General features: G+C 50.7%; 1 protein-coding gene across 2 annotated transcripts in view; it reads left to right on the top strand.

Moving 5' to 3' along the window:
• LOC144724962 (uncharacterized) overlaps positions 1–12,763 on the top strand; it is a 36,190-nt gene extending 23,427 nt beyond the window's left edge. For both annotated transcript variants that reach the window (XM_078604317.1, XM_078604318.1), the window contains exon 2: positions 2,050–12,763. In XM_078604317.1, coding sequence (XP_078460443.1) covers positions 2,953–4,359 — 1,407 coding nt within the window. In that variant the 5' untranslated portion in view covers positions 2,050–2,952 and the 3' untranslated portion in view covers positions 4,360–12,763. The remainder of the gene's footprint in view (positions 1–2,049) is intronic.
• The last annotated feature ends 299 nt before the right edge of the window (positions 12,764–13,062 follow it).

Here is a 13,062-nt window from a genome sequence, read left to right as displayed (position 1 = left end):
CACACTGTACACACACACACACTGTACACACACACAGTGCGCACACAGTGTACACACACACAGTGTACACACACACACAGTGTACACACACACAGTGTACACACACACACAGTGTACACACACACAGTGTACACACACACAGTGTACACACACACACAGTGTACACACACACACACAGTGTACACACACACAGTGTACACACACACACGGTGTAAACACACACACAGTGTACACACACACACACAGTGAACACACACACACAGTGAACACACACACACACACAGTGTACACACACACAGTGCACACACACACACACAGTGCACACACACACACAGTGTAAACACACACAGTGTACACACACACAGTGCACACACAGTGTGTACACACACAGTGTACACACACACAGTGTAAACACACACAGTGTACACACACACAGTGTACACACACACACAGTGTACACACACACAGTGCACACACAGTGTGTACACACACAGTGTACACACACACAGTGTAAACACACACAGTGTACACACACACACAGTGTACACACACACACAGTGTACACACACACAGTGTACACACACACAGTGTAAACACACACAGTGTACACACACACACAGTGCACACACACAGTGTAAACACACACAGTGCACACACACACACAGTGCACACACACACAGTGTACACACACACACAGTGTAAACACACACAGTGCACACACAGTGTGTACACACACAGTGTAAACACACACAGTGCACACACACACACAGTGTACACACACACAGTGTACACACACACAGTGCACACACACACAGTGTACACACACACACCCGTGATGACATTGCCAGCACCATGTTGGTGTGGCGAACACCATCCGTTGTTGGTGTAGTCAGACCCGTGGTGGTGTAGTCAGACCCCGTGATGGTGTGGCAAGAACCCTGGTGGTGTGGTCAGACCCGTGATGGTGTGGCAAGACCCCTGGTGGTGTGGTCAGACCCGTGATGGTGTGGCAAGACCCCTGGTGGTGTGGTCAGACCCGTGATGGTGTGGCAAGAACCCTGGTGGTGTGGTCAGACCCGTGGTGGTGTGGCAAGCACCCTGGTGGTGTGGTCAGACCCGTGATGGTGTGGCAAGAACCCTGGTGGTGTGGTCAGACCCGTGGTGGTGTGGCCAGACCCGTGGTGGTGTGGCAAGCACCCTGGTGGTGTGGTCAGACCCGTGATGGTGTGGCCAGACCCGTGGTGGTGTGGCAAGCACCCTGGTGGTGTGGTCAGACCCGTGGTGGTGTGGCAAGAACCCTGGTGGTGTGGCAAGAACCCTGGTGGTGTGGTCAGACCCGTGGTGGTGTGGTAAGAACCCTGGTGGTGTGGTCAGACCCCGTGATGACATTGCCAGTACTATGATGGTGTGGCCCTTTGTGCTAATGTTTACAACACGGGCACCCAGGTGCTGCCCATTTAAGGCCGGAGTTGACCTTTCGGAAGCCCAGGACCAACCGGTCCAGATGATCTCCATTGATGTTGGCCGTGGTGGCCAGAGATTGAACCCGGCCTCGCCCAAGGGTGGTCCGTAGCCACAGCACAGCAGGCCCGACCACTTGCGTTAGCGCTGCGCCCCACACACCACCCTACTTTACGCAACGAAGGGCACTTCACCGCAGAGCGGAGAGTTGGGTCCTTGGGTCCCACGTGTGGAAAAGGTGGCAGTCCGGCACAGTGCGGTGGTGTTGTTGTTGAGAAAGCATTGCCGGCTTGGAAACCACTTTCTTTGGGCTGGGAACGGGGTGGGGAACCCAAAACAGAACACGCTCTCGTGGTGGGACAACTGCGAGCGTTTGTTACACCTCGGCTGGCCATTTGTGAAAGGCTCGTATTCATTAGAGTGCACAAACATGACACGTTTTTAAACCCGCCACTGTACCACCAACACTCCTACAGCGTCCGTCGGCGGAGGGAGAGGTTTGCGTCAGTGGGTAGATGTTCCGATGGAGTTCTGCTTTTGACGTTTCCGTTTGCTGCCGCCTGTTTCCCCTCCGTTTTGCTTTTTCAGTTTTCTTCTCGGATCTGCGGTCGAGGGACGCTCGGTTGATGCGGCCTTCCCGGTCGTGGAGAACCGTACGAGCTCACAAGCCCCCGACACCTATTCCTGCAGGAAGCAGAAAGGCTGCAAGACAACAGGGGTCTAGCGCATGACCGATAAATCAAGACACGGCGTGCAGCAGAAGTTATTATTCGAGGACGCCCCCCGGCCCCCACGAGCCGTTATTATGCTTGGTCGTTCGGAAGACTCCGACTCCCAAAGGAGACGTTAACGTCACGTCACTGGAAGTGGTTTTGATATTGAAGCGAGCGGGACCCGCTGTGCGAGGGTTATTCCACATCGCGCCGCCAGCGCCAACATCCATTACAGGGAAACGAGTGGAGGGATAAAGCAGGCAAAAAGAAAATTAATACGCCACTACATTTTCCACGTTTCTAATTTATCATTCTCGGTTGAATGCTGGCAAATGTAAACTCGCGTTTTGCATTTGCCACCAGCAAGTATTTACTTACAACCAAAATAAAAAAAAATTTGTAACAAACGTCGCTGCCGAGCTTTGATAAAGCGAATACTTAGCAACGGAGGCGGCGACACAGATTTCGAGCTCCGTAACCGCTAATAAAAATTCAGAAGAGAGAAAAAAATAATCCGGAAAAATTGGCCTAGTGCATCTGGCGCTTGGTGAGCGAGGCAGGAACGAACAGGACTGCCAATTATTTTTTTTTGCTAAAATAGCGCCAAAACTTTGGACAGAAGAGCCCAAAAGTGCCCCCATTTTCCAGATTTGAGCCCCAAAAAACCCACGTGTTTTTTTAAAAGCAGTTTTTTTTTTCTCAAACACATTTCAGAATACAACACCGTCCAATTGCACACAAAATCGCCCAATCTGGCAGTCCTGGGAAAAACGACATCATGCCGGCCGGCGTGGGCTTAGAGCAGAGGCTCGCTAGGCCAACCAGGCCCGCCAGACCCCGCCCGGCCTCCCCAGGGGCCCCCCTGCACTGCATGCGCATTCTGAGCAAAGGACCCGAGTACCTACGGCTGCACTTCGAGGGGTCACAGCGCGGCAGGGTAAGCGTGCGCGAGCGTCTGGAGGCCGACCGTGCCAAGTACGTGAAGCCGCGCTGCGACGGGGAGCCGAGCCCGCCCCAGGGTGGCGGCGGCGGCGTAGGCGCCTGTGACGGACACCGAGAGAATGACGACGACGACGATGAAGATGAGGTGGACGCGGCGAACGGCACCGCAAACGGAGGGGGCCAGAACCTGAACCTCGAGGTGCTCAACAACGCCATCAACGACCTGCAGAGATCGCCGTGCGCCGACAGAGGCGAGGGCGGCCACTGTGAAGGGGGCGGCCGGGTCGGGCCTGAGCCCTCTGTCCCACCGTGCTGGCCGGAGGCTTCGGAAAAACCCCAAGGGGTCGACTCCAACGGGAACGATGGCTCCGTCTTCAAGGCCGGCCACGTCAAGTTCCTGCGAAGGTTCTTCCAAGGCATGGGCGGCGCCAAGGAGCAATCCCTGGGACTTCTCCTGCCGTCCGGCGGCCAGCCGATGAAAAGCTCGCCCGAGCACAGGCCCCGAGGCAAAGCGGAGAACGAGGAACCTAAAGTGGCCTTGCCAGAATTCCAGCAGCAGCAGCAGCAGCATCTTTGTTCCCAAAATCCAAGCAGCCATCACCGACACCACCATCACCACCAGCGGGGTCTCGCGGGGGAGCCCGGCGTGCTGGCGAGCACCAACGGCACCGACGTTCCCCGCGAGCCGAAGGCGCGCTCGGTCGAGACGACGGACGTGGTCGGATCGCGGCGGAGGCCCGCGCGGCCCATGTCGCTGCCCGAGTCGGCGTTCGTGTGTCGCTCGGGACCGACGCTCGCCTGCAGCTCGTCCCCTCCTCCCGCGCTCCTCTCCGCGTCGTGTACAGTGCCGGCGGTCGCCGGGCACGGAGCCGACACGGCCGCCGCCTTCTTCGACGGCTGTGGGGTGGAACCCCCCCCGGCCGCGTGCCTGGAGCGCGCTCGCTCCGCGCACTTTGAAGCGACGGCGGCGGACCTGATGGCGACGGAAAGCGAGGAGGGGCGCGGGGAGCGCCACGAGGAGGGGCGCGCTTGCAGCAGCGCGCAGTGGGACGACCCCGACTTCGACGGGCTGTCGGCGCGGCGCAGCAGCGCGGGACCCGGTGAGGGTCCCGACGCCGATCCAGACCTCGCCGACCACTCGCCCTCCATGGTGTCGGTCATCGAACGCAACGCCCGAATCATCAAGTGGCTCTACAGCTGCCGGCAAGCGTTGGCGGGCCAAGAGAGGCAGCCCCGGAATTGATCGCGGGAATGTACGAGACTGCATTTTTGAGTCGTGTTTTAATCTCGACCGTCTGTTTAGATTTCGGACCGTGGAGCGGTTGATGAGAATTGACAGCCCGTTTATCAATCCGCTGCTGGATGAACTACACCCGACTCTGTGTTCTTGTGGTCATGGGAGTTGTACAACTTTCTTGACCTAGGTCAGTGCGAGATTTTTGAAGGGCGCGGGACCGGTTTAGAGATGACATCACTGATGTTAGCAGCGGTGGGGAATCGAACTCAGGTGGACGGACTTGTAGCGCAGGGCGCTTGCCGCTGTATCATTGCTTCACCCCAGGCATATATCGTAGACAATTTATTAACTTAATTAACAAAGGCTGTACTTGAAGGACTTTTTTTAAATGTTTTTTTTTACTTTTTATTCGTATTGTTTTTTTTATTAATACCTTGCCTCGTTCTCTCTGGTTTAGAGTAACTTGGCCTAAAAGCCCTGCCCCCTCGTCACCACCGTACAGTGACAACGGTTCGGTGGTTGCTGGTGGATGGGCGTTTACCATCAAGTTAACTTGAATCAGATTTAAGCTTAAAAGCAAGCATTTTTTTGTTGCTTAATCCGTACTGCCAAACCTTCTGTAAATTCCAAGCATTTATTCCGAGTCGGTAATCGTGCAACTAACTGCAGCAGCCAAGTGAACGAAATCGTAAAATCCTGCGTCAAGAGAAACGAGCTGACTCGACCCAGCGTCGACGATTGCCCCATCGAGCGCGATAAGCCACGCAGATGTGACGAGAGAATGGGCCGTGGTCATTCCGCAGGAGTTTTGATCGAAAGGAGGGAGGGAGGAACCACGATTGTCCCTTTGAAGATCATGATTAAACCGTACCGAGGTTGACCGTGAATCATCCCAGTGAAGATAATCGCAGCAGATGAACAAGCAACGCAAAGCGAACCACGTGGAGCGAACGCAAATGTAACTCCCCTGTGCTCGCGGTTGATTTTCACGACGCACGCGCACTTAACAGCGGGGATTTGTCTCACAAAGTAACAAACCGGATAATCGGGGTGGAGGAAATTGAAGTGGGCTTTTCATGTTTGTGGCTTCAGCGAAAGCTTGACTCTGCCTGCTTGGCAGGCAATCCTATCTCATCAGCGGTGGTCAGTCATTATTCTCTGCTAAACCCCCTCGTTTCCAGCAACTCCCTCCTTTCACTCTCCCTTTGCTTCCCCTCGCCCTCCGTAACAGAAACTCGCCGTCCACCCACGCCCGCAGCTCCCCAGAGTTGGACGACCACTTCGCGAGCCTCTCCCTCCTTGACAGCACGGCGCAATTGGACCGCGACATTGAAAAAATAATATTTAGTTTTAAAGCGGTTTTTTTTTCCTCCCCCTTTTTTTTTTTTTAAAAACGTAAGATTACACCCGTGCAAGGGTGCACATTCCGCTAACTTCTGCCAAGGACGGCTTGCAGCTCCGCGCAACCGAAAGACCGCCGTTGTCCCGGGAAATAATGCCGCTCTTCGACAGACAACGCGCCCGTGTCAGTCGGGCAGCTCTACTCCTGACCCCAGAATCCAGAACGACAGAATATTTATGACCAGGCGAGAGCCCATTGTGGCTTAACGTCGACCTTTACAAGGGGGACCCGGCTTACAAAGTAGATAAAAACAACAAACTCGATTGCTTCTAAAGCTGACTGTAGATGTAATCACCATCTTCCATCAGATGCCCCTGGTCAACGCACCACTGGATGAAGGCCTGCCCGGACTGCCGCCAATCCCTTCAAGATCCCGCGATGTAATAGGAGCCCTGTCAGCCACACGTCAACCGATTCGTGTGCCGATAGTTTAAAACATGAGCGCACCCGTGACCGTGACCTGCGATAGCTAAACCGATTGGTTGCAGCGGTGTTATATTTTTTACGGTGGCTTTTCCCTTGTGCTCCAGTGCAGAACCGAGCACGCCAGTTCAGTTCAGACGCACACGCCCGATCGGCTAATGAACGTAAATAGCAACTGCACAGCATCACCGCGGGTGAGATTAAGGCGGCCGCCCTTATTATTATTATTAAGAGACGAGTTCAACACTTTGACGGCGCGAGCGACACACCCGAACGGGCGACATGAAAGAGGTCCTTAAGCCGCGGCAACACGACACCCACTTTTCTGGATTGAAAAGTCACAAGGAGGGGACTCGATCCAGCCGCACGGCATTTGAGGCTCTGGAATTGTATTTCGTCTTGGCTGTCGGTGCTGGGTTTTCGGGCCAGTCAGTGACACGCACAAGCCTGATTACCTTACGCGAGATAGAGGTTTGACGTGTGTGTGTGTCAGTGTGTCAGTGTGTGTGTGTCAGTGTGTGTGTGTCAGCGTGTGTGGGGAGCGGTGGTGTAGCGGTTAGCGCGCTGCGCTACGAATCCGGCGACCCGGGTTCGATTCCCGCTCACGGCCAACACCAGTGGCGATTATCTGAACCGGTCATGGGCCTCGCCTAGGTCGACTCAGCCTCAAATAAGTACATGGTGTGATATATAAAAATCGCCACTGGGGAGACAGAGGCGGCCGGGCGTGGTGCTAGCCACCCACCTCGTGTGCTGTGCTGGCCTTTCATAGGTGCTCGCTAACAGCACTTGCCCCTACAGTCTGTTCAGGCTATACGGGGGATATTTTGTCTTTGTGTGTGTGAAGGTCGGTGGCATGGTGCACTACTGAACATTCCTAAAAGCAGAGTGCCAAGGTTTTTAATGTTTTAAATACAGTAACCGGAGCGACGATAAGGATAATGGCCAAATGACTGAGCGACAACATCCACGGATTATATTTTTTTGCGAACGGGCCGAGCGAGTACGTTTAAACGCGTCGGTTTCATGGACTTTATTTTGAACCTGCTGAGAGCCCCATTGGCAGGCGAGCGTCACAACTGATGCATGGGGGGGGGGCGACAACATCTTAAGAGTTTACTTTGATGAAAGATTAAATAAAGGCATTTGTACAAATGGCCAAAATCGAACATTCCACGGGCGTTTGTGAATAAATAATCAAGCAATCGTTAACATCGTGATGGCCAACCCTGTTGTAGGATTTTTCAGGTCAGTAACAAAACATTATTCTGCAGCCGTTTAAAAGTACATCGGGCGCTTTTTTTAAATTGCAAGATTTCCAAAGGGATTCCTCATCTCTTGATACCGACGATGACAAAACAGACCCCCCCCACCCCCCTGTCAAAAAAATATTAAATTGCTTACAAGCGAAAGAAAGAAAGAGAGACAGTTTCTCTGCATTTTAAGGAAACGTCCCATCCATAACAATGGTTAATAAACTCAGAGCGAGTGTGCGAAAAGATGATGAGGTTTCACAGGAGGGGAGATGAGTGTTCATCGTTTTGGGACTGCGAGAGTATTGTTAGAACGTGCACACATATAAATAACTCGTGGTGTCAAATTGTTTCGAATGTGTCATCGGGCTTTTCAACACGCACAATCGAGAATTAAAATGTGATATCGCAGTTAAACGCAGATGTAACCCAAGATGCGTGTCGCACACATCCGCATACAGGCTGTCTTTTTTTGTCCCCATCGACAAACAAAAATATCAATAATGTGCTTGTTTTGGACTTGCACCACTTGCAGTATAGCCATTGCTCATTTATGTCATGCAGGGTTAGAAAACTATGCGCTGAGCTGGCTACGCCAAATATTTCCTCTCTTTGCCACGCGTACTTGCAGAAAGGAAATATAATAGTTTACGGATTGCGGATGGCTCAAATATAAATGTACGATCTGCAAAAATTGAAGACCAAATGCGTTTCCGAATAAAAACAACAAAAAAAGATGACCCAACAACATTTACACGAGAACTTTGGGCTTGCACGATGGATCGAGTTGAGCCACTCTTTGATGAACATGACTCCTATAGTACGAGATGAACAAAACCTACCACTAACCACAAACAGATACGCTAGGCTGACGGAGAACAAATAGGCATTTTACGAAGGGTTGAAAAATGCTCTCAGAGCACTGGTTTCCAATCCCCGTGGGTAGGGCCGTTGAGGGGTCGTCGGTGAAAACCGTCGCAGATGTTTCTGGACAACCTTAGACGAGCGCGTGTACCATGCGGGAGAGGAAACCGGAGCGCATGTGGAGGTCGCGTGGTTTGTGCAGCGCTCCTAACCCCGTACAGATGGAAAGAGATGGAGATTAGTCCACTCGCTTCTAACCGCCTTCTCCTGGCAAGCCAAGGGTTTGGCGACCACGACGCCTCACGGCAAGGGAGTTTCACGACATTTGTGCAATCCACCAACTCTTTCCTCCACAGCGCTGGATTACAGCCGCCAACGCCTGGCGGATACGATCCTCTTCACAAAACTCATTGAAATGAGTATGACTGTCCCCGCAGCTATATCTGCAAAGTTGCCATAAAAAAACGAGAATAAAAAAAATACTCTGCGGAACTTGAAAACGTGCTTACGAGCGAAACGCGCCGTAGTGCTTGTGCCGTGCAGGGCCCCGTGTGTATTGATTCCATGGCACGGTTGTCCGTTGTCTGTGTTGCTCGATGTTATAGTTTTGTGAAACGTGACCCATCGACCTCTCCGCCACCCCCACCCACCACCCACCACCCACCAGTCGTTCTCAGTGTTGCAGTTCCTTACCCCAACGGTTCATCGTAATGTCACACGGGCACCCCAAGTGTTTCACTCGTTGCGCGCGTGTGTGTGTGCGGAGGAGTGTGGCCGGTTGACGCTTGTGGTCGTTACTCGCGGTCGAGTCGCGCTACGAAGTAACCGAGCACCTAACGGAAGGGGAGTGGGGGGACTGGGCACGCGTCTTGATGAACAACGGAATATCGAGAGACTTTTTTTTAATAACACCCGCCGCCCCGCCATCGCGTGTGTAACTTTGTGCGTTAACTTATGTGGACACTCGTTAGCGACGACCGCGTTCGTTTTCACTCCGTTTTTTTGGTTTGATGTTGTACAAATTAACGTATTTTTATAGTTGGAATCGCCATGGCGGCTTTTATTAAACGCGTCTGATGACTTTTTTTTCTTTCTTCAGATTTAACTGCGAACTTTTGACACGTACTTAGATTTTTTTAACATACACTTTACGTGTGCTGTAGATGCGTGTAACGCTTACGCGGTGGTTTTACATTTTGATGAAAAGGGACAAGTCGCCCGATTTTTTATATCGTCCTGCTGTTTCGATCGTCGTTACACCCTACAGCCTACACGCATCTCCGACTTAAAAACAAAAAAACTTGCACTATATTCACTGTTGTAAAATAAAAAAATCTGAAAATGCCATTCCCACACCACAGGCAAAATATATGAGCGTAAGCGCACACCAGCACGCGGAGCCCACGTATCTTTTGAAACGCATCACTGCTAAGGCCGGTGTTGTGGTGGTCTTATCAACCACAGAAACCCGAAGCTTCATTGGGCCCCTTGAGGACGATTTGGGGTCACATTATATAGTAAGGTGGTCAAGAGAGGGCAGTCTCATCTAACTGGTTTCTTAACGGGGGGGCGGGTGGGGGACGACCCAAAACATCCATACAAAATGTGTGTGCATTAGGAAATCCATTACACTCAAAACATTCTGATGTAATGCCTTCGCATGTCACCATGTGGCCAAGCAGTCAAATATGTCATCATTTACACCATTGGTACCTCATTTGCCAGTCAAAAAATATGATAATTGTTTTTTTTACCCTTTTATCTGGCAACAAAAACCAAAAAAAGGTGTCAGTTTTGTTGCCAGATAAAAGGGTAAAAAACAAATTATCATATCTCATCATTATTCACCTTCCAGTAGAGCGAGCAGATTGGCGACCTATTCCTATCGAGTCTGCGTATTATGTGCACACTCGCATAGGATGTCTCTGGGTCCTCTAATTTCACCCGACATGCAAGAAATACGTAAATAACGGGGAATGGCCCAAATATCCCAAGGTGGAGTAATTGAGCAATTGACCTGAAAATGTATCATCGGTACCACCTCCGGTGGCAAATGCTAACAATGATTTTCTTGAAGCATTTCAACGATCGATTACACATGTACATGATAGCACGTTGATCGTGGTAGCTTTTTTAATATATAAGAACCATGCCATTAATGGAGTACGACAGAATATAATTTTGAAGGGAGGGGGGGACCCGATTGTGATATGGAACCTCTATGGAATATTACAATACATAGGGACTGTATGTGTGTGTATAACACGTCACGCGTTCTGCCTAGGGGGGGGGGGCATTGCCCACTGGCAGCATTTGTCACCCCACCTGGTACCCTTGGCTCATGGGATAATAATACCTTTCGACCCGGTGAGGTTTCCCCCCCCCCCCTTGGATGTATGGGAATGTATTATCATAATCACCTCCCATATCATGAGAGCATCTCCATGGAAGATGTCGGAGTTGGAAGTATTTGTTTGAACGACAATGAAGGAATATCTATAGCTTTAGTGAAAGATTGTGTGTATGTGTGTACAAAATACGCGTGTGCCCATTCCCACAACAATATATAGTACGTGATTTATAAGGATCTCGAGTTATCAAATCGAATGGCGAGCCGTCATTAAACGACAGCGCTCCCTCCGTTCGACGTATCGTGCCAATGCCAATTTATTTATTACCAGGAACCGCGAAGCTCACTTTGTTGTTGTTGTTGTTATTAATATATCAGGAACAAATTTCTGCGATATAGAAGCGTAGATTACAGTCTATTTTCGTTGCTGTTGCACTCACATTCAACACCCTCGGGCTCCAACGCCGTTTGCTCGCTCGCTGCACGGCCGGATAAACAATTATCGATTATCGAACGGGGTGGGGGGGGGGGAATCCTCCAGCGATGTGGCAGCAGCACCCAGTCCATGCACCGAGCACTGCATTGCGCCTGCGCACGTGGAAATGCGAAGGGGGACGGGGGTAGGTGACTGATGACAGAGTGGCTAATATGCAGACCACGTGCTATTTGTGTTGTGTGTAGACAGCTGTGCATCGTGATGCTGGGACTCACGCGGTAATTGTTGTTGTTGTTGTCTCTTGCTGCAATTCATTATGTCTGGGGTGATTATTCCGTCCTTAATTCCATGAAAGCAAGAGTCTGCTTCATAATTGATCAGTTTTGGGGTGAGTCTGATGCTAATATTGTGTCGTGCGCGCCTCCTCCACCCGACACAGCCAAATAAATAAAGTTGTCACGTGATGAACAAATTCGCCAATGCTATCATTGCTTCAGCACGCCGCGACGTTGGGAAGGGCGATCCGCGCAACATTTAACAATCTGGAGACTTAGCAGTTGGGAATAAACTGTGGCCAGACACGTAAGCACATCACATCACAGACACACAGAGAGAGAGTGCGCAAGCAGCAACGGCAGCTTGCGGCCCTGCTTGGTTGACGGTGACGAGGATAACGTCTCGTGGGAGAGTCGAGGTTCACGGTTGTGTCCGAATGTGCGATGTCCGTCTTAGCGCCCGCTTGTAAAAATCCACTGAACTTTTTTTTCAGTCGCCGTCAAAATCTCAATGGAACGAGACGTCGCTCGTGTCATCCTCGGCGCGCACAAACAAACCTTCGCAATTAGTTTATTGTAGTAGGTTTTTACCCTTAAAACTGGTACAAAACTGACACCTTTAGACAAGGCATCATGTTTGCAATAACCACAACACAAGCAGTCAAAATGCAAACAATAAGAAACAACTCTGATAATGATAATGATATGCACTGTCCTTGAAGTTGATTGGTCCACACCCGAGACAGCTTTTCTTAGAGCCTAGTCTCCATTGGTGTTGGACCAGATGACGCCAAAAGGCATCAAAAGGCGTCTTCTGGTCCACCACCAATGGAGACTAGGCTCTAAGAAAATCTGTCTCGGGTGTGGACCAATCAACTTCAAGGACAGTGCATATCATTATCAGAGTTGTTTCTTTTTGTTTGCATTTTGACTGCTTGTGTTGTGGTCATTGCAAACATGATATCCTTGTCTAAAGGTGTCAGTTTTGTACCAGTTTAAAGGGTAAAAACCTACTACTATATTTTGCCACTGGTAAAGGAGATGTCTCATAGTGTAAATGAGTTTATTGTGGAAACAGAGCCCAGATTTGGTGGCTCGTGCAAGTATTAAGCGGATCGTGGTGCTAATTTTAACGTACGCGTGCAACGTTATGAATGCATCAGTCACGTGCGCGCGCGCACACACACACACACGTGCCAAGTCTAAGTTCAAATAATGTAATGAGGACCATTTTTGAGTGAAAGTGTTTGCTTTGACCAGGAGGGTTTTGCATAACCCCCGCAGGGCATAACAATATCAACGCCGTGTCTGTCCTTGGAATTAGTTACATGTTTGCAAATGTTTTATACTCTGACCTTTTATTGATTCTAATAAAAGGATGGGGCGGTGGGGCGGGGCAAAAAACAACAGGAAGAGTTATTTTGTTTTCTTGTTGACGATTTTGGTTTGGCGTCTTCCCCCCACCCCACCCCACCCCCCAATTGTATTCCCTGCGCGCGCTGTCGGCGTCACTTATCATGGGACGGAGAATCTATTCGGAGATTTCTCGCGCGGGGGTGCGAAAGCGACCGCGCGTGTCCGAGAACGGTAGGAATCCTTCGAGTGGCGTTGCCATAAAAAGTAACATCGACTTAAATCTCGATTTAAAGCTTTCGTGACTGCAGGGATTCATCTCTTTGGTTCTTTCGGTAAAGTCACGTAGAAGG

Source organism: Lampetra planeri, chromosome 22, assembly GCF_965212315.1.
Source record: "Lampetra planeri chromosome 22, kcLamPlan1.2.h2, whole genome shotgun sequence".
In the NCBI taxonomy this organism is placed as follows: Eukaryota; Metazoa; Chordata; class Hyperoartia; order Petromyzontiformes; family Petromyzontidae; genus Lampetra; species Lampetra planeri.
The sequence above is the reverse complement of the archived record's forward strand: the minus strand, read 5'-3'. Positions and strand labels throughout refer to the sequence as shown.